This window comes from Mustelus asterias, chromosome 5, assembly GCF_964213995.1.
Source record: "Mustelus asterias chromosome 5, sMusAst1.hap1.1, whole genome shotgun sequence".
In the NCBI taxonomy this organism is placed as follows: domain Eukaryota; kingdom Metazoa; phylum Chordata; class Chondrichthyes; order Carcharhiniformes; family Triakidae; genus Mustelus; species Mustelus asterias.
In genome coordinates this window covers 141355025-141378049 of record NC_135805.1, presented here as the reverse complement: position 1 = coordinate 141378049, position 23025 = coordinate 141355025, and the positions used below count along the sequence as shown (strand labels likewise).

The 23025-nt window shown below is 40.8% G+C and overlaps 1 protein-coding gene across 1 annotated transcript in view; it reads left to right on the top strand.

The window, feature by feature from the left end:
* LOC144494026 (pecanex-like protein 2) overlaps nt 1–23025 on the top strand; it is a 209129-nt gene that overhangs the window by 90794 nt on the left and 95310 nt on the right. Inside the window, exons 19-24 of the mRNA XM_078213600.1 lie at nt 1390–1500; nt 4597–4688; nt 7252–7361; nt 7745–7850; nt 9835–9927; nt 15587–15737. Coding sequence (XP_078069726.1) covers nt 1390–1500; nt 4597–4688; nt 7252–7361; nt 7745–7850; nt 9835–9927; nt 15587–15737 — 663 coding nt within the window. The remainder of the gene's footprint in view (nt 1–1389; nt 1501–4596; nt 4689–7251; nt 7362–7744; nt 7851–9834; nt 9928–15586; nt 15738–23025) is intronic.

Below are 23025 nucleotides of genomic sequence, written 5' to 3'. Positions count from 1 at the left end.
TGACAATGCAGATATTATTGAACAAAGGAATGGGCCTGGGGCCATTAACAGCTGCTGAGCATCAGTAATGTTATGATTACTTAGGGAATATTTCGGTATGAGCTGACAGATTTCAAATAAACACTAGCTGTATTTTCTCAGTTGCATCAATAAATTAAAATGCCATATATAGTACTAAGTTGCACTGTCTGATATAATACTGGTCCAAACAGACCAGAGAGGTCCTGGATTTACTCCTGCACTGGGCTAAGCAAATTGATCTCAGCTGAAAAGAGATATATTTGAACTATATGTGCTGGCCCTCGGGTTATGTACAAAGAACAGCCACAGTTCCTCGTCCTGATTGCCATCCAGTGACCACTGCTGAAAAATATTTATAGAAGTATATCATTGGAACATTTAAAGGCAATTGGATATGTACTTGAAGAGTTCTAATTTTCTGGGTTATGGGGAAAAGGCTGTTGTGTGGAACTAAATTTGGACAGTTTTTTCAAAGGGCCAATACACGGGGACCATCAGTCGGAATGAGCTCTCCCTGTGTTGTTCTATGATTCTATTACTGTTGCCCTCACTATGTTCTCCCTCCTGTTGCCCTTGCAATGTTCACTCTCATGTTGTTCTCACTTTGCCTCTCTCCTGTTGCCTTTGCTGTGTCCTTGCCACTATTGCTCTTGATATGTCCTCTATTCCTGTTGCTATGGTTGTGTCCTCTCTCCTGTTTCCCTTGCTGTGTCTTCCATTCCAATTGTTTTCAAACTTATTTTCCAGTGACCCACTTTTACAAAATGGCCACCCCTCGTGTTCCACTGACCAGGCAAGCTGCTGCAGTTGCAATCTAAACGGGATTTACTGTACATTTAAAAATACCTCTTACCTTTTCTTTTCATAAAGTGCATATAACTTGAATTGTATCAGGCAATACTAAGCTTTTTCTCTTCAAGCTGGCTGTGTCATCGTCTGTATTGAGAGATCCTCATTACCATATCGCCTTCTACAAATTGAGCGTTATAAACAAAACATCCTGCTTTTCTTTTGAACAAGATCACAGAACATCTCGCAATTTTTTTTACCATATCTCACCCTTATTTTGAAAAGGGCCACAGGACTTTGCGTGTTTTTTTTAAACAGGATACCCGGCGACCCATTTTCAATGTGGTGGGTCGCAACCCAAATTTGAAAAACCCTGCTTTATTCCTGTTGCCCTCACTGTGCCCTCTTTTCCTGTTGCCCTCGCTCTGTCCTTTATTCCTGTTTTCCTCGCTATGTCTTCTATTCCTGTTGCCCTCTGTGTCCTACGTTCCTGTTTTCCTCACTATGTCCTTTATTCCTATTGCCTTCACAGTGTTCTCTTTTCCTGTTTCCCTCACCATGTCCTCTCTTCTGTTACAGGGTTCACACAGTGTTTCCCTGTCATTTTCCTACTGGGTCTTCTTCCACAAATTAATACTTTTTTCACATACTTGTTGGAACAAATAGACATGCACATCTTTGGGGGATCTGGTATGTATCACACAAGTTTTATTTTCGGCTTTTAATTTTTAATTAAATTAAATTAAAAACTTCAAATATTTCGGGCTGAAATGTATCTTCCTGGGTGGGATCTAATTTAAGATGCATGTTTATAAGCAAGTAATAATTGTTTTTGGTTTCCATGAGATTTTAATAAATTTTCCACCAACCTGTTTAAATAGCACACCACCTCTTTTGATGGGTAAATATAGGGTACCATGGGTTAAGGAGAGGAAATTTGCTGTCTTGGTCTTAGTTAGCACTGAGCAAGCCCTGCTAGAGGGGCAGCTGTGTGGATGTCAGTGTGGAGGGCATGAATGGATGCTGCTGAGATGCCCTTTGTGCCCCAGTATTCAGGCTGATAATGGCTTCTCGGGGGCAAGTGCTGACTGCTGTGTTATGGGACCTCAGCACAGAATCATCACTTAGTGCAAACTGTCACCAAATATTTAGTGAGATAAATGTTGTCGCCTGTTGTGCAACCCCTGTCTTTGCAAGGTTGCAGTCATTACTATGGGGATAATGTAAGAGGGATGCGGCCTTTATTTATTGTTTATGTACTGTGCAACCTCTAATATATATGTTCTGCTGGTGATTTGTTCTAAGCATGTGGATATATGAGAATAATGGACAGGAAGAGACCCTTGGGTTCATCCAACCTATCATACACAGCTGTAATGCTTTACATCATTATACGTCCCACCAGTAACCATGTGATCTCCTGGGAGACTAGAGAACAGTTAAAACTTTGGCCAACTACAGTGAAAATAAATGTAAACATATCCTTAGGCAATGGACACTAGTCCCAAAGATTTCTCTGACCCTGATTTACACTACCAGAAACTCATTCAGGCTCCTTAGATAGTACCTTCCAAACCCATAAATGCTACCATCTAGAAAGATAAGAGCAGCAGATACCTGGGAAAGCCATGACTTGGAAGATCCCCTCTGACTTGGAAATCTATTAACATTCTTCGGTCACTTGGTCAAAATCCTAGAACTCCCTTCCTAACAACACTGTGGATATACCTACACCACAAGGAGTGCAGCAGTTCAAGAAGGCAGCTCACCAGCACCTTCTCAGGGCAGTTAGGGATGGGCAATAAATGCTGGCCTAGCCAGCGATGCCCATGTCCCATAAATGAATTTGAAAAATGATTCCAACCTTTCCACTCTATCCTGAAACAGATCCGACGCTCTCTTGAAGGAATCCAGTGCATCGGTGTTCACTGTGCCAGCTGGCAGCCTGCTCCAGGGGTCCGTTATTCTCAGGGTAGAAAAACAACCACCTAACATACAGCCTAAATATGTCTTTGCATAATTTATAAGGATCACCCCTGCTGCTCCCGAGCATCATCAGACAAAATAATTGGTTCACATTAGCATTATCTAGTTCCTTCATTATTTTACGAACATCTGTCAAATCATCCTACATCTTCCTAAAGTATAGCAACAACTTAATGAATCACTTGTATTCTGTTGGCTTCAGAAGTATGTTATATCACACCATCTTTCATTGTTTTGAACTCTAAAGAACTGCCACTACTCTTCTCCCATTTTCCCCATTAGCCTGTAATGCAAGAACTAATGCCTGTATTATTTCTTTCCTCAGCTTATTGCCTGGACACCATCCCCTCCCTCCTCAGTGCTGCTTTTAATTTTAATCAGGGCCACTTCCAAACTGCAAACAGTCAGCATCATAATGTCTCATTTGACTTGGGTTATTACTGCTGGGATTAATTGATCTATCCCTTCTCCGTTATTAGGCAAGTAATAAAGTACAGGCAGTGGATAATTGGAGAATACAGAGAATTATTCCTAGTTAATCCAATAAGAATATGTAATCAATGTGATTTCTCTGTCATCAAACGGAAGTCTTTTCCAGTATATCATGTGTGCAATTTAATTGTGGACTGACTTTGTGTATTTGATAGATTATTTAAATGGAACCACAGGGAATGTACAACATCTAAACAAACCATTCAGCCGGACAGACCCATGCAGGTCTTTTTTGCTCCACATGAGCCCCCTACCATCTGACGTCATATCCTATCAAGAAGACTCTGAGCTTTCCAATATAACTCTGAAGTTAAAATGCATGGATTGATCAATTATATATTTCTCAAATGAAATGTTCCCGCCTCCGTTAGTTATGAGCAAATCATCTTCAATATAAATCAATCATTAATAACATACTTTAGCCAATTGCATTCTACTCTCTGACATCATTATTACCTAAGCCTTATACAAGGTAATAAGTTCCAGCCTAGCAAGTCATTACTTTGTTACCAGGGAACTCATGCTCAATGAGCCCCACAGGGAGGTCAATCAATAATTCCCAGAGGGCCTCGTGGAAGTTATCATACCTCCATTGGATTTATTAATGATTATCTTATATTTATGACCTCTAGTTTTGCTCTCACTGTAAAATGAAATAACTTCTGTATGTCTATCCTATTAAACCCTTTCATAATTTAAAGATACTTTTATTAGGCCGACTTTTAGTTTTCTCTTTTCTAGAGAAAAGAGCCCTAGCCTGTTCAATCTTTGCTGATTCGTTTTAACTTCCCAGTTGTAACATATCCTTGTTTTTTGTTTGTACTTTCACCAGTGCTTCTTTTTTTTATAAAATGAAGAGCAGAACTCCAGGTGTGGTCCAATAAACATTCATCTGTAAATTTAGCATTGGTTCTGATTTCTCAATTCCATCCCTCTGAAAATGAATCCCAGTGCTCGGTTTGGTTTTTTATTGCCTTACCCTGCATTACTGCTTTTAGGAACTTGTGTATCAGCATTCTCATATCTTCTTCTGTGCCCCATTTAGATACTTATTATCTCTTTATTCTTCCTACCAAAATGCACTACCTCACATTTATCTATATTCCAAATCATTTGCAATTTACAAGCCTATTTGGTTATCTCTTGGGTTTACTTATGCACCTCTGTTCCATCAGGACAAGGGGAAATGTGGCCTTGGAGGAACTTGCAGCCTGTGTTAACTAGAGGGGATGGTGTGGTGATTATTGGCTTGGAGGAATTTGTGACATTTAACAATAAAATAACATGCATAATACCTGTGTCTTTCAGCTGCGACAGGGCTAATCTCATCACTGTATGGCTTTTCCCGCAGTTTACTTGCTGTATCGCTGCTGTATGCTTTATGTATTGGCACAGTAAAGGTAAGCTGTTAATTGGATGTTTGGGCAAAAACCTAATTTGGAAGCCACTGGAAGTAAAGTCAGCAACAGAAATAAATTGGAACAATAATATTGTTGAAGCTTAAATGAATCGCAGAATGGTTACAGCATTGAAGGAGGCCATTTAGCTCATTGTGCTAGCTCTCCAAAGGAACACTTCACCTAATGCCACTCCCCCATCTTCTTCCTGTAGCCCTGATTATTCTTCCTGTTCAGGTAATAATTCAACTTCCTCTTGAATAGCTTAACTGAATCTCCCTCCACACACTGCTCAAGCAGCGCATTCCAGGTCCTAACCACTCACTGCATGAAAAGGTTTTTCTTCATGCCACCACCATTGCATCTTTTGCCAATTAGATTAAATCTGTGCCCACTTGCGCTTGATTTTTCCAACAATGGGAACGGATTTTCCTGTCCAGACCCCTCGTGATTTTGGATACCTCGAAGGAATCTCCTCCTCCTCAATCTTTTCTCTAAAGCAAGCAGTTCCAATTTCTCCAATCTGCCTCTGTAACTGCAATTCTTCATTCCTGGAACCATTTTCATGAATCCTTTCTCCATCTTCTCTAATGTCTTTGCATCCTTCCTAAAGTGTGGTATCCAGGACTGGACCCAACACTCCAGTTGAGTCCAAACAGTGTTTGATACAGGTTTAATATAACCTCCTTGATTTGTACTCTATGCTCCTAGTAATAAAACATAGGATGCTATATGTTGGGTCTCTTTCCTCTTGAAAAGGGAAGGATGAGGGGTGATCTATAGAAGTTTTTTAAATTATGAAAGGTTTTGATCGAGTCCACACAGATTCAGGGCATGATTTTCCCCCAAAAGGTTCTAAGTGCCCAACGGGAGGTTTCCCAGCCCGATCTTTGGACAAGATTAGTTAAATGAATTTACGGCATTCTGTGCAACACAGAGGCTATCAGGCTATTTACACCAGTGGGAGGGGAGGGGGGAGCTGAAGGGCTGGAATTTTCCACCCCACTATGCTACTCGACCAGCATAGTGGGGTGGGAAAATCGCACCCCAAATGTTTTCACGGTGTGGAGAAGAGAAAAACTAGAGCCTATCAATATAAGGTAGTCAGCAAAAAATCAACTAGGGAATTCAAACTTAACTTCTTCCCCAGAGAATGGCCAGACTCCTCAGGTATTTGAAATCAGCCCAGGAGATTGCGAGGTGCAAGTCTTATCTATAAAGCCACTCACCTTCCAAATGACATGACCTCTACCCCAGTTAGGAACTGGTCTAGCTCCATCTTGAGGGTGTGCAAAGAATCAGTACCCACCATACTAATCAGCAACGTGTTAACGTCTCTGGGAAAAGAACAACTCAACATTCAGTCTATTAGTCTTACACAGTTTAAACTCCTGCCCTCTGCTCCTCCGCAACTTGTTAAATTAGAATAACCTACTAACAGAGATGCTATCCAACCATTTAATTGTTTTGAAGTCATGATCCAGTCACCTCCAAGTCTAAAGTGCTCTAAAATAAGTTTGACCCACGTCATAGAGTTATAGGCCGGAATTCTATGTCCCGTCCGCCACGGGAATTGGAACAGGAGAGGGGCGAACCATGGAAAGGTCCATTGACCTCAGGCAGGATTTTACGGTTTTGGGGCAAGCGAGGCCCTAAAATCCCGCATATAGAGATTTACAGCAAAGAAAGAGGTCTTCAGGCCATCATGTCTACGCCGGCCATCAAACACCTACCTATTCTAATCCCATTTTTCAGCACTTGGTCCATAGTCTTGTATGCTATGGCATTTCAAGTGCTCATCTAAATGCTCCTTAAATGTTGTAAGGGTTCCTGCCTCTACCAGCCTTTTAGGCAGTGAATTCCAGATTCCCACCACCTTCTAGGTGAAAAGGTTTTTCCTTAAATCCCCTCTAAATCTCCTGCTCCCTACCTTAAATCTATGCCCCCTTGTTATTGACCCCTCTACTAAGGGGGAAAGTTTCTTCCTATCCATAATTTTGTACACCTCAATGAGGTCACCCCTCAACCTTTTCTGCTTTAAGGAAAACAACCCCAGCCTATCCAAGCTTTAGCCCAGGTAAGATGCCCAGGTAAGAATCTCCTCTGCACCCTTTCTATTACAATCACATCCTTAATGCTTGAACTTATCTGTGTAACTGAGTGGGCGGCACAGTGGTTAGCACTGCTGCCCAATAGTGCCAGGGACCCAGCTTGGGTCATTGTCTGTGCGGAGTCTGCACGTTCTCCCCGTGTCTACATGGGTTTCCAACAGGTACTCCAGTTTCCTCCAAAGGTCCAAAAGATATGCTGGTTAGGTGCATTGGCCATGCGAAATTCTCCCTCAGTGTACCGAACAGGCGCCGGAGTGTGACGGCTAGAGGATTTTCACAGTAACTTCATTGCAGTGTTAATGTAAGCCTACTTGTGACAGTAGTAAATAAAGAATAAATAAACAAACAAACCATCTTTTAAATTAAAGATTCCACTTACAATATAAATTGATAAAGAGCTGTTGGATATTTAATGAAAAAAAGTGAGGATGTAACTTTTATTTCTTTTATTACAGAAACCGTGGGATACGCAGCACATTCCGGTGCTATTTTCTGCTTACTGTGGACTGCTGGTTGCTTGTTCCTACCACCTCAGCAGACAAAGCAGTGAGCCGGCAGTGTTGATGTAAGTAATTTTGATCAGATTCCCCACAGTTGCTACTGATTGAGCGGTAAAGGGAAGGTTTCAGATGCCCGTTTGCTCAAAGGAATCCTTGATCCTGGATCTGAATGACTCACCAAGTTAAATTGCTAATGACTGCACCAAAATAGAAGGGGGCAGGGGTGGCTCTGTTTTGCAACTAAGATAAATGTTGCAATAACAGAAAATGCAGGAAATACTCAGCGGGTTGGCACCACCTGTGGAGAGAAACAAAGTTAACATTTCAGGTCAGTGACCTTGCAACACAACACAATGGTTAGTGGAAATCTGGAATTCTTGACATGGATTGTTTAATCAGGTTGGCATAGCCATGCTACTACGTAATTGGGTGTTTTATTTCACTGCAGGTCTCTCATTCGCTCCAAGCTGTTCAGTGAATTGGAAGTCCAGAATCCAGAGCATCCTCTGTCGGAAAACAAAGATGTTCTTCCTGAAAAACTGAGGAATTCTGTGGTATTTTAAAGTTTATTTATTATTGTCACAAATAGGTTACATCAACAGTGCAATGAAGCTACTATGAAAATCCCTTAGTGGCCACACTCTGTTCGGGTACACTGAGGGAGAATTTAGCATGGTCAATGCACCTAACCAGCACGTCTTTCAGACTGTGGGAGGAAACTGGAGCACCCAGAGGAAACCCATGCAGACATGGAAATGTGCAAACTCCACCCAAGCCAGGAATCGACCCATGTCCCTGGCACTGTGAGGCAGCAGTGCTAACCACTGTGCCACCAATGCGCCCATGGGATATGTCCCTTCCCACATTTAATCATCAATGTGTGATGATTTGACAACAGTGCTGTTTTGGTACAATTAAATTAAAATATCTCAAATTATACTATAGTTGAATCTCCTAACAGTCTTATTCTAGAATCAAAACTGAATACAGGGATTGAAAGGGTTAAAAGGGTAGGTTGCATCAGCTTGATTTGTAATCTCTTAAGCAAAGAAGATTAAAGGGCGATGATCTAATTGAGATGTTTAAGATGATAAAAGGATTTGATAGAGTAGATAGGGACAAATTAATTCCCCTGGCAGGGAAGTCTAGAACAAGGGGATAAAATCTTAAAGTTAGAGCTAGGCTATTTGGGGGGGTGATGTCAGGAAGCAGTTCTACACAGAAAAGTTATTGGAAATCTCTTCCATCAATTGCAAAATTCAAAATTGAGATGAATAGATTTTTGTTCGTTAAGAGTATTAAGGGTTATAGAACCAAGGCAGGTAGATGGCATTAAGATATTTTCTAAAATTCCCTAGATTCTGGAATAGTTCCAGCAGGTTGAAAGTTAGTAAATGTAATATGGATCTTCAAGAAAGGGAGAGAGAAAATAGGGAACGACAGGCCTTTTAGCCTAACATCAGTTATCAGGAAAATGCTGACATTTATTATTAAGGAAGTCTTAAAAATGCACCGAGTAAATCATATTATAATTAGACAAAGTCACCATGGTTTTATGAAAGGGAAGTCCTGTTTGACAAATTTATTAGAAAGTTTTGAGGATGTAACTAATAGGGTAGACAGAGGGGAACCAGTAGAAGCAGTACACTTGGATTTCCAAAAAATATTTGATAGAATACCACACAAAATACACGAGTGTCTGAAATCTCCAGTCTTGCACATCCCGCTACTCCTGCTACCAAGAACAGAAAACTTGGCGCTCAACCAAATCTCCATTCAGTGCAGTGAGACCGGAGAATCCCAGCTGCAGGCAAGGTTGCAGAATTCCGGCCAATGTCTCATGGAATTGGGGGTAATATATTAGGATGGATGCAAGATTGGTAAATGGACAGGAAGCAGAGGGGAGGGATAAACAGAGCGTTTACACATTGTAGGCTGTAACTAGTGGAATGCCACAAGGATCAGTGCTGGGCTGTCAGTTACTCACAGACTACATTAATGACATAGACAAAAGAGACTAAGAAACTTCTAAATCTTGGTGATTAGAAAGACTTGGGTATACACAGGTAGCATGCAAGTACAGTAAGCAATTAAGAAGGCAAATAGTTTGTTGGTCTTTGTTGCAAGTAGATTGGAGTACAAGAATAAGGAAGTTTTACTGCAATTATAAAGGGTTTTGGTGAGACAACACCAGGAGTACTGTGCGCAGTTTTGGTCTCCATATTTAAGAAAGAATAAACATGCATTGGAGATGGTATAGCGAATAGAATGGTTCCCGGGATGAGAGCGGTGTGCTATGATGAAAGGCTGAGTAAATTGAATCTGATTGCTGTTGTTCAGAAGAATGAGAGCTGATCTCATTGAAACATACAAAATTCTGAAAGATCAGCCATAATCGTACTGAATGATGAATTAGGCTCGAGGTGCTGCATGGTATACTCCTGCTCCTACTTCTTATGTTGTTCAATATGTTTAAAAATAACATTTGGAATTGTTTTTGTTTCAGAAAAATGCTAAAATGTATTTGTGTCTTTGCAGAGAGAAGTCTTGAAGTCTGATCTTGTTATGTGTGCAGTGATTACCCTTCTAACCTTTGCAATCAGTGCAACCACTGTTTTCCTTTCATTGAAGGTATATGTTCATACTGACTGTTATTCTTCCATGTTGTTGGCACTTCAGCTTTTTTGGCGCAATGTATTGCAGCTTAATGTTTTCAAAATGTGTAAGGATCAGTTGAATTATATTCAAGTCTGCACTTGAACAAGAGCTATTACACCATCTGGACATGTTTGAGACATTTCTGCTCACAGCACAGGAAGGGTGAAAATTCCACTTGCTAAACTGCGGAATCTGCAAAATCATAGAGACTAGAAGAAAACTCTTAAAACAGAACATTGACATTTCAAAGCATTTATCAAAGGACTTCTCTTTTTGATTTGCTCAAAAAAATTCAACAGCAAAATTTAATCAAAATATTCCTGATTTTTATTCACTGACAGATGTCCATTCAATAGAAACTTTTAAAAACTACCCTTTTGGAGCTGAGTGGTTCAACTGGTCTGAAGGAGTGAATTAAAAGTTCAAGTTGTATATTCCTTGTATTTCTAATGTTTTCTCTAAGTGTTATCTCAGGTGGGAAAAGCAGAGCTCTTGCCGGATTTTCCCGCCGCATTTTCAAATACTTTGGAAAAAATTGGAAGGGAGGGAGATGGCACAACGTCATGCTGCCACGGCAGGTTCTGAATGAGACCTTGCCACCTAAATCAGATGCTGAGAGATCACGGCCCCCTTTTTAAAAGGCACCTGATCAATTTTTTAAAACTGCAGGCTGATTGGGTACTGCATATACTTTGCCCGTCTTTGGGACTGTAGACTGGCGGATCACCTCAGACAATATGTCCCTTCCACTGTTCGCAACAGGCAAGGACTGCACACAACCAGTGCGTGCTTGCAAAACTCAACTGCCCCTTTATCCAAATTTCCTATTGACCTGAAAGATGCTCTTTTTCAACAACAGGTGTCTTAAATGAATAAACTACTCTTAACACATTTTCTACAGATGTGAGTTATGAAACAAAACTGAAAAAACTAACTCAGCTGGTCATGTTAAGTGTTGGATGTGGAAAATCAAAAATTGACAGAAGCAGTTTTCTTGAGGTTGGAATGAATGAAGAAAATGTTCCTATAGAAAAGAAGGAGTTTTACTTGAGGTCTGCCCTGAGAGTGTCCTATACTGACTACTGCAACGTAACTCTGTGCATTGTGCATACACCTACACCACTAGGACTGCAGCAGTTCAAGAAGGCAGCTCACCACCACCTTCTCAAGGACAAGTAGGAATGGGCAATAAATGGTGGCCTAGCCAGTGATGCTCACATCCGATAAAATGAATTTTAAAAAGCTCTAGGCCTAGTCCTCCTAAATTTCAGGAGCACAAATATTTCTTTCCCAATCACTACAATGGATGCATATTCCAATAATTCTTTCTCGCTGGTATTAGCCTTGGCTTTAAAAAAAAAAGAGAATGTCCTCTTAAATATAAAATTTCAGTGGAATGGATAGAGAGAAACCATTCCTTGTGGGGCTGAATTTTACAGCCCCTGTGACCAGCAGGACTTTTCTGTCCCGCTGATATCAATGGACCTTTGAATGGCCTGCCACAGGCTAAACCTAATGTGGGTTATGGAGCCTTCTCTGAAACATTAACGGTAGTTATCTTAAGCCAACTTGCCTCCCCACACTTGCTTCTTACACGCATGCCACTCTCTCTCTCTCTCTCTCACACTCTCTTCCCCCCCCCCCCCCCCTCCCCCTTTCCTTACGTGCGCACACGCACACACACACTTGCTGAGACAGGGAGTCAAGTGAAAGTATCAAAACTGAGATTGATATAATTTTGTTAGGTCAGGGTATTAAGATTCATGCAACCAAGATGGGTAGATGGGGTTAATTTACAGATTGGCCTGATCTAATCGAGTATTGGAAGAGGCTCCAAAGGCTGATCTGCATCTTCCTGTTATATTTCTATTCTGAAGGAGTAAATTAAAAGTTCAAGTTGTATATTCCATGGGTGGAAATTTCTAATGTTTTCTCTAAGCGTTACCTCAGGTAGGAAAAGCAGAGCTCTTGCCGGGTTTTCCCGCCGCATTTTCAAATACTTCGGCAAAAAATGGAAGGGAGGGAGATCCCACGACGTCTTTCTGCCATGGCAGGTTCTGAATGAGCCCACTCTGCCAGCTACATCAGCTGCTGGGAGATTAGAGCCCCTTTTTTAAAGGGCACCTGATCAGTTTAAAAAAAACTACAGGCTGGTTGGGGACCGCCTGTACTTTGCCCGTTTTTGGGACTGTAGACTGGCGGATCATCTCAAACAGTATGTCCCTTCCACTGTTCGCAACGGACTGCACACAACCAGTACGTACTTGCAAAACTTCAAACACAGTTTCCAAAATTAGGTGTGATTCTGCAATTCAACAACACTTGCTAAATTATCCTCAGTGGGCTAAAAGTTAACACTGACACATGGCACTGTTCTTTGCAAACTGAAAAATCAGGTACATACATTGTGCCCGTTTCACCTAAACAAAATAAGTCACATCCGTGCACTGGTTCATTCCTCAGGGCAGTGTCTTGACCTATCAGAGTCAAGCTGCCTGGTTCAAATTTTCAAAGTGTTTTGCAGCTAACTGCGAGTCACCATTAACTGATGCATTCTCTGTGGCAATGTCTCTACCAATCAGAGTCCACTTGCTGATTAATCAACACTCTATATAAAATGTCTTTTTTCAGCAATAGACGTTGGTCAAATAGTTTTTCCTGTGTGCACATCAGAAATTCCTATTCTCACCTATCCTTACAATTGTTTTTCTCAATCTATATTAAGGTAATTAAAGTCTTCTAATATCACTACTCTATTTTTGTCACATGAGCTTGACATTTGCTCATCTATTTCCTTCACACTGTTTGGAGCTCTATTAAAAAATTCCCAACAGTGTAACAGCTCCCCTTCTGTTCCTCAACTGAAGCCAAATAGATTCAGCAATTTTTGCCTGTAACTCACAAACCTTATTAGTTACACTACAGACCATGGGAAACCAAACAATGGCTTGTGTGCCACATGCAGCTCTTTTAGACATAGAGTGCAGCTTATTCCTTGTGCACTTTGGAGGGAGGTAACCAGCCGGGTGCAGTTTATTAAACCCATAAATTGGCTCTGGTACAATGACTCAGGCAATGATTAAAAACCCAACTAAACTATCCACAGCAATCAAATCCATTGTGCTCTTTGGCCCTGTTCAGTGAAAGAATCATAAGAACTAGGAGCAGGAGTAGACAATACAGCCTCCTCCGCCATTTGAAACAGCCATGTTTGATCTCATCTTGGCTTCAACTCCATTTTCCTGCCCATTCACCATAGCCCTTCAAACCCATACTAATTAAAAATCTGCACACCACTTCTTTAAAGGTACTCAAAGTTCCAGCATCCACCATGTTCTGGGGTAGGGAATTCCACAGATTAATGAGCCTTTGAGAGAAGTAGTTTCTCCTCATCTCTCTTTTTAAATCTGCCACACCTTATCCTATGACTATGATGTCTTGTTCTAGAGTTCCTGGTATTACACCGATCAGTTAACTGTTGTGCATGTGCGTGATGATGCACAATGGTAATGTAAGCAAACCAACTAATTGAACATGAGTAGAAATATAACAATTCAGATTTAGAAACTGTGCTATATGTACTTAATATTGAAGATGGGAGAAAACTTGAGGGCAAATGAATACATGCATATACTTTTTATACTATTTGCACTTACATTTTTATTAACATATTTCCTCTCAAAATCGTGTGCAGTAGTAATAAAAATGTGTCTGTAAAGGTTATCCTTTGGTTCTTGAATATCTGAAGATTATCGTCTGTGGGTCTAAGGTTGAGAAAGTTTGGCCACCCCTGTTGTAGACATTGATGTGCATAGAATTTAATATTTCCTTTGTCACTTTTGCTATTTTCCTTGTTGCGGGATTTGATGGCAGCCTTTTAATTGATCACAACTTTTCCTTTCGAGTACCCAGACAAGTCACAGAGTTCTCTTAAACAGTTGTTTTAATACAAGCTATAGCAAGGACACTGGGAAGCTCCAGTTCACATCCCTGTAGCTAGCCAGAGTGGTGTATTCCAAGATACAATGGCCATTAAAGTTTTCAAAATCGATTACAAGTAATTAGCATAAACCAATCACAATCACTTTACACTTGCTTCATTATAATATCCAATCTTCGTGAAAACTTCATAGTACAGCTCATTTCTGTATCTGTGGATCACTCCCATTTTCCAGTTACAGATGTTGATTTTTGTGCTTTGCCAGACTAATGGTCTTTCTGTCTGTCTGTGAAGGCTCTTATAAGAAGACTTTTGCTTTTCAGCCTGTGCGATTTTTAAACTTGTGTGACTATTAACCCTTTCATTCCTCAATCTGGTTCTTGCAGTTTTTGGGATGATTCTAATTTTCGTGCTGTCTCTCTCTGTTTTCTGATCTAATTTCTGCTCTTTTCTGCTATTTTCTGTTTCCCCTCCTGCCACCAAATGAATTTAAATTCTCCCCGATAGTACTGGTTAACCTCTAAGTGAGAATATTAGCATTTGTTCATGTACAACCTGCCCATATTGTCCGGGTGGCCTCTCCCCCAGAACCAGTTCCAATGTTCCAAGAACCTGAAGCCGCCCACCTCCATCCATACATTTACCTGCACAATCATCCTGCTTCTGTACTCGTGAGCATGTGGCACCGGGAGTAAAGACTTGTGGATTGGCCATGCTAAATTACCCCTTAGTGTCCAAAGATAGAGCTTTTCATAGAATCCTACAGTGCAGAAGGAGGCCATTCAGCCCATCGATCTGCACCACCCACAATCCCACCCAGGTCCTATCCCCACAACCCGATGCATTTACCCTAGTTAGTTCCCCTGCTACTAAAGGGCAATTTAATGTGGCCAATCCATCTAACCTGCACATCTTTAGATTGTGGAAGGAAACCCACACAGACACGGGGAAAACGTGCAGACTCCACACACACACACACACACACACACACACACACACACACACTGACCCAAGCCGGGAATCAAACCCTGGTGCTGTGAGGCAGCAGTGCAAACCACTGTGACACCGTGCCGCCCATTGCGTGTAGGTTAGGTGGATTAGCCAAGGTAAATGCGTGGTGTTACGAGGATAGGGCAGGGAATTTAGACATGGGTAAGATGCTCTTTCGGAGAATAGGTGCAGATTCGATGGGTCGAATGGTCTCCTTCTGCACTGTAAGGAGTCTATGGTTCTATGGGTTACTATCTTTCAGTCCATTTTTTTTCACCTTTTTCCTAGTTCCATTAGACTTTCTGCTGGAAGGACCTGAACACTTTCCCACCTATGTTATTGTTAACCAACGTGGACCACGATTCTGGATGTTAACTTTCCGATGCAGTATGTCCTGTTTCTGCTCGATGAAGTCCTTTACCCTAGCACTGGGGAAGTAGCATACCAAGAGATAGGAATTTTAGAATGGACATGTAGCTGGAGCCGGAGCCAGATTGGGTTAGAGAGCACAAGAGTGCATTTTTATCTTCCAGGTTGGCCGCTCTCTTCCCTGATCATCATTCAGTACAGTTTCAACATGAATCACTAATTAAGGAAATATAAAACAAAAGTCTTTCAAGTTAGGCTGTAGATTCTGAATTGCTTTTGGATTATTTTAACAACCACCACTTGATTCTAATTAATTATCTTTCTTGGTTCCAGCCCTTTCTTGGTGTTGTGTTGTATGCTTTGGCTGGGACAGTTGGATTTCTGACACATTACCTGATCCCGCGACTTCGTACACAAGTTCCGTGGTTCTGCTTTGCACACCCTTTGCTTAAAACAAAGGAATATCAACAATTTGAAGTCCGAGGTTAGTACTGCTGCACAGGACAGTATAAAGATATTTCACTTAGTATCTGTCAATCTGACAATTAATGAAATAGGGATCAAATTTCTACCTTATTTTCTCACCAAAAGATATCCTTTATGTTTGATATCTCTCACTGTCAGGTTCTTAGAAGGGCTATTGGTTGAACAGAAAATGATGCTATTGAAGCTGCCCTTATTTTTGTCCTGCATAATTGGATCAATTTTGGAATTGTTAATGGAATTTAACTGTTTTCATGCCTTCAATCTATCATGAAGGTTCTCCCCTTTCATTTAGAAGTTACACAAAATCTTTGTAAATCACTGGTTAAGTCCCAATTGACGAATTGGGTACATCACACTATAGAAAACATGTCAAGGCTTTAGAAAAGGTTCAACGGAGAATTACAGGCTTGGTACCAGGAATGAGGGACTTCAGTTTGTGTTGAGACTAGAAAAGTTCTAATTAGTGATTATGTAAAATCTATAGCACAGAAACAGGCCATTTAGCTCATCCAGTTCATGCCAGTACTTATGCACTCGAACCATCTCCCATTTAAATATATCAACGTAACCCTACTTCCTCATATGCTTATTTAGTTTCCCCTTAAATGCATCCATACTATTCACTTCAATCATCCCCTGTGGTAGTGAGTTGCACATTCTCACCAGTCTCCAGGTATGGAGGTTTATTTTGAATTCCTTATTTGATTTCTTGTTGACTATCTTATACTGTTGGCCTCTATTTATGCCCTTTCCTACAAGAGGAAACATTCTCTCACTATCAACTGTCAAAGCCTTTCATAATTTTTAAAGACCTCTATTAGGTCGCCCTCAGCCACTTTTATTCAAGAGAATAATGACCCAGCCTGTCATCCTTTCTTGATATGTAATATACCCACATATTTTTCATTGGGGCAGCATGGTGGCGCACAATGCCAGGGACGTGGGTTCGATTCCTGGCATGGGTCACTGTCTGTGCGGAGTGTCCAGATTCTCCTAATGTCTGCGTGGGTTTCCTCCGGGTGCTCCGGTTTCCTCCCACAGTCCGAAAGACGGTTAGGTGCATTAGCCATGCTAAACTCCCCCTCAGTGTACCCGAACAGGTACCGGAGTGTGGCAACTAGGGGATTTTCACAGTACTTCATTGCAGTGTTAATGTAAGCCTACTTGTGACAATAATGGATAAACTTTAAAATTTAACCTCCTTGTGAATCTTTTCTGCATCCTCTCCAGTGCTTCAACATGGTTTTTATAATATGGTGACCAGAACTGTACGCAGTATTCTAAATGTAGTCAAAGGTTCAATACAGGTTTAGGATAACCTCCCTATTTTTCAATTCAAGTATTGGTTTGCTGTTTTAAAGGTTTTGCTAATCTGTAATGCAACTTTTAATGATTGGTGTATTTGTACTCTTTGAGATCCCTTTGTTCCTCTACCTCACCTAGCTTGCACTTTCCAAGTCACAAGTGACCTTCCTATTCTTTCTACCAAATATACTTCCTCATGTTTTTTCTATGTTGAACTTAATTTGCCAATTATTTGCCCATCCTTCAAGTTTATTAATGTCCTCCTGTAACTTGTTACAGTCCTCAGGTTTGATTACTCACCTTCCCCCACAATTTGGTGACACCTGCAAATTTAGAAATGGTGTTTTTGATTCCATAATCCAAATAGTTAATGTACATTGTGAACAGCAGCGGTCCCAGCACAATGCCTTGTGGAAGAACTTCATTTCCCATCTTCTATCACCCTGATTTTAAAAAATTCTTTCACGGGGTGTGGCATGTCACTGGCTAGACCAGCATTGATGGTTCATTCCTAATTGCCCATGAGAAGATGTTGATGAGTTGCTTTCTTGAACCGCTGCAGTCCATGTGATGTAGGTACACTCAGTGCTGTTAGGACTGAGTTCCAGGATTTTGACCCAGTGACAATAAAGGAACAGCGATTATATTTCCAAATCAGGATGGTGGGCGGCTTGGAGGGGGTTATGTATGTTGGGCACAGCCCCCCCTTAAAAGAATGGGTCAGGTGACCCTGGTTGTGGGGTGATCGGCCCAGGGACCGCCCTAGTAGGGCAGTTGTAGTTTGGAGTGTGGAGCGAGTAAGACCTGCAATAAATACCTGCATTCCCTGACGTCTGTCTATGCTGTGAGTTCTTGGGGGTGCACCCCAGTAGTAGAGAATTTAACAGAGGGGAATTTGTAGGTGGTGGTGTTCCCAACTAACTGCTGTCCTTGTCCTTTGAGATAGTGGAGGTTATGGGTTTGGAATCAGCTACCGAAGGAGACTTGGTGAGTTGCTGCAGTGCATCTTGTCGATGGCACATGCTGTCGCCACTGTATGTTGGTGGAGGGAGTGAATATTGAAGTTGGTGGATGGGGTGCCAATCAAGCAAGCTTCTTTGTCCTGGATGGTGTCAAACGTCTTGACATCAAGAGTAACTACCCTTTATTCCACTCTCCGCTTTCTGTCTTGAAGTCAGCTAGCAATCTATTCTGCCGTATGTCTCCGACTCCACGTTCTCTGACTTTATTAATAGTCTGTCATGAGGCATCTTATTAAAGGGCTTTTGAAAATCGAGATAAATTACATGTAGTGCATTACTATTATCTACTGTTACCTCAAAAAGTTTAGTCAGGTTGGTGAAGCAAAATTTTCCCTTTTGAAATCCATGCTTACTGTTCATGTTTATCATCATTTCCAGATGTTCATCTACTCCCTCCTTTAGTAAGAATTTCGTTATTTTTCCTATCATTGATGTTAAGTTGACTTGTCTATAATTCCCTGGACTTGTTCTGTCCCCCTTCTTAAATATAGGAATTACATTAGCTATCTGTCTGTCGCTGGAATTACACTTTTTTTCTAAGAGATTATTAAGTATGTGTATATTACTCTTCTATCTCTTCCTTAGATTCTTTTAAAATATATATGTATAATCTGTGTGCACAAGGGGCTTTATCCTTTTTGAGTTGTTTAGTTTAAATGCACTCATCTCAATGCTCATCTCAGCATTTAATACCATGGGCGGGATTTTACGACCTCGCTCGGACAAGGTTCATAAAATCCCGCCTGAGGCCAACAGAGAATTCTGTTCTGTGAGCGGTAACATTCTGGCCCATGAGCACCTGTTCCATCCCCCTAGTAAATACCAAAGTGAAATAATTTAAAATTCTGTACTGTTGTAGTATTATCCTTCCTATCCCTTGATGGCCATAGTCCCATTACAGTCTTTTTGATTGATGTGCCTATAAAATATTTTACTGTTATTTTATGTTCTTTGTTTATTTAATTTCATGTTTCTTCTTTGCCTTCCTAATTGTTTTCTCCCAACCTCTTTGTGCTCTCTTATCATGCACTCTTCTGCTGAATTCATACTTAATGTATGCCTCTTTCATAACCATCAGTTGTTCCCTCATTCCTTTATCTCTCCATGGGGGTCTCACAAGTGATTAGTTTGTTCTTTTTAGTGGAATATATTTTCCTACTTCCTGTTGAACACCATTTTAAATGTTTTCCATTGCTGTTCTACATTGTTGTTGCCAGTATTGTTGCCCATTTTATTTTCCCAAGTTCTATTCTCAGTCCCTTTGAATCAGTTTTTCTCTAATCTATTAACTTTGTTTTTCGCCATTCTTATGCCTTTCTCTTTTGCCATCACCTTTAATATGTATTGTACTATGGTCTGTATTGTCTAGATTTTCCCCTGCTGAGGGAAATAAGAGGGGAAATCTCTGAGGCACTGCCCATAATTTTCCAATTTTCCTTGGACTCGGGGTGGTGCAGAAAACTAGAAAATTGCAAATATTATACCCTTGTTCAAAAATGGATTTAAAGATAAGCCCAGCAACTACAAGCTAGCCAGTTTAACCTCAGCAGTGGAAAAGTTTCTAGAAATGTTAATTCAAGAAAAAAGTAATGGTCACTTGCGCAAATGTGAGTTAATTAAGGAAGACTAGCATGGATTTAGAACATAGAAAAGCTACAGCACAAGCAGGCCCTTCGGCCCACAAGTCCCTATCTACTAGGCTTACCTATAACCCTCTATCTTACTAACTTCCATGAATTTATCCAAAAGTCTCTTAAAAGACCCTATCGAATCCGCCTCCACCACCACTACCAGCAGCCGATTCCACGCACCCACCATCCTCTGAGTGAAAAACTTACCCCTAACATCTCCTCTGAACCTACTCCCCAGCACCCTAAACCTGTGACCTCTTGTGGCAACCATTTCAGCCCTGGGTAAAAGCCTCTGAGAATCCACTCTATCAATACCCCTCAACATCTTATACACCTCTATCAGGTCACCTCTCATCCTTCGCCTCTCCAAGGAGAAAAGACCTAGCTCTCTCAACTTATCCTCATAAGGCATGCCACCTAATCCAGGCAACATCGTTGTAAATCTCCTCTGCACCCTTTCTATGGCTTCCACACCCTTTCTGTAATGATTTGTTAACAGAAAACTATGTTTAAATAATTCACTTGAGTATTTTGATGAAGTAACAGTTTTAAAGTTTATTTATTTGTGTCACAAGTAGGCTTACATTAACACTGCAATGAAATTACTGTGAAAATCCCCTAGTCACCACACTCTGGGGTCTGTTTGGGTACACTGAGGGAGAATTTAGCATGGCCAAAGCACCTAACCAGCACATCTTTCAGACTGTGGGAGGAAACCGGATCACCCGGAGGAAACCTACACAGACACAAGGAGAATGTGCAGACTCCGCATAGTCACCCTAGCCAGGAATTAAACCCAGGTCCCTGGCACTGTGAGGCAGCAGTGCTAACCACTGTGCCGCTGTGCTGCCAGAGAGGGTTGATATGAGTTAATGATGTTGAAGTGGTTTACAACCGATTTGAAGTGAGAGAAAACTGAAGACTGGGTCATCAGGAAACATAAGGATTTCCAACCCTGGTTAGATGTATTCCTGCACTGCAGTGCTTCAAGAATGTGATGAACAATCACCTTCTCAAGGGCAATTGTAGATGAGCAACTAATGCTAGCCTTGCCAGCAATCTTCACATTTTAAGCAAATAAAACATTGGTTGTGGGACTGCACAGTATCTCAAGAGCTGTTGATAAGGAAGAGATGTGTAATTGGAGCTGTCCCAGTATTTATTGAGATGTTTTAAATGGGGCTTTCGCAGAATCTTTCAAGGTGTTTAAGTGGGACTGTCCCAATGTCCATCGAGTTACGTGTAAGAGGTAAGTGTTTAAGTGGAATTGCGTCAGTACTTATCAAGGAGATAGAGCCCTGATTGAACACCTAGTTGCAGTAAAATAGCCATTTTGTCATGGGAGCTGATGTTTTCCCTCTCTGTTCCATTCTCTTGTTTTCTGTTAATCTATCTGAGAGAAATTGCAAAAGTGAACAGTAAAAGGCAGGAGATGGGAGATTGTGTTGCTGAACCAGTGCGTGACCTCCCCTCTCAGGTTTCTGTGGGTGAGTTGGTCAGTCTGAGTACATCCATTAAAATTAAATCGGCACTGTAGCACTGCACTATTAATAATTCATAAATGGATGGATGTTTTTCCTTTTAATTTGTTACTTGATAATGGTCATTGTTCTGTCTACAAAATTCCTGCCAAATGTATTTGATCCCTCGTGAGTAATTCCACTGCAGTGCAATTTATCAATCGGCTCAAATGATAGCTGTTACCACCAGACCTGGCTTTGTCAATTATTTGTATCCTTTGAGGCATTATTTGTGTTAACATTTAAAATTTCTCATTCTTTTGTCATAAGTCTCCATGACCTCACCCCTCCCTATCTCTGTTACCTCATCCAGCCCTCCAAAATCTGAATCCCTCCAAATCTGGCATCGCTGATTCTAATTGCGCTACCATTGGCAGTTGGACCACCCAACCGCTAGGTCCCTAAGCACTGGAATTCCCTCCCTAAACCTCTCCATCCCTCTCTCCCCCTTTCCTACTTTAAGACATTCCTTAAAACCCATCTCTTTCACCAAGCCTTTGTCCTAATTATCTCCTTATGTGGCTCAGTGCTAAAAATTGTTTAAAAGCACTCCTATAATATTTTACTCTGTTAAAGGCACTTTCTAAATGCAATATTTTGTTGCTGTTAAGATGCTGATATGAGAATATTTTTTGCAAAATATTGCACCACTGTGACATTTTATGTGCTATGTGAAACAAAATCTGGTTAGAAACCTAGTGGCTTTATTTCAGATATGAATATTTTCTTGGCTATTATAATTTGTCTGCATTTGATGCGCATTTCTGCTTGTTGCAAGTGATAATGATCATTGAAAATGATGTGTGAAAATGATTTGACAAGAGCCTCTGGATTGCTGCAGTTATAACCGTATATGGTTACATTGGGATCACTTAGAGTGGAACTTAATTTGCTTGAGCATCAAGACAATAGTGGGGAATTAAAACCTTCATGCCTAGTAACTGCGCTGCATGTGAAATGGGGCTTAAATTAAAGTAATACATCACCCGGAGCTAAAACATGATTGTAATTAAACTGAGTTCTTTAGATCTGAGAAAATATGCTAAAAAGATTGTGAAGTAGACCGTAAATTAAATTGTTGATTTGGATTTGCATTTACAACAAAAACATATTAAAAATCCTTTAAGAGCGCCAGTATTCATTAGAAATGAAATCTACTGTATCCTGATGGTTCAGTACATTAAGGGATTAAGCAGTGGAGCTGTACTAACCAGGGTCAGTGCCCAATGCTGCTGCCATTCACTGATCTCATGTGAAGGATGAAAGGAGAAAAGACTTGCATTTCTATTGCACTTTTTACAACCTCTGAACATCCAAAGCACTTTACAGCAGATGAAATACTTTTTGATGTGCAGTCACTGGTACAATGTAGGGAAATGAGGCAACCAATTTACATACAGCAAGCTCCCACAAAATAAAATCTGATCATGACCAAATAATCTGTTTTAATAATGCTGATTGAAGGACAGAAATTGGCTGAGACACTGGGGAGAATCCCCTGCTCTTCTTGAAAATGGCCCTTTATATCTATTTGAGGGGGCAGTTTGGTGATTCACCTGAAAGATGGCACCTGTTACTTAAAGATTTCTGAACAAGCCTTCAACCAGTTAGAAACCAGGTGAAGACCTTTCAAGCTAGTTGAAAGGATAGACTTTTACTTGGGTTCAAACCAGACCAAATACCAAAGTGTTGTAGTTAAAGATGGGAATGTGTGGTGGTGACTTGAATCTAAGGTGCCAACTGCAACCTACATTTTAAAGTCGAAAATTATAGTGCAAAGTTCATCCCTGATTTCTGACTTCCTCACC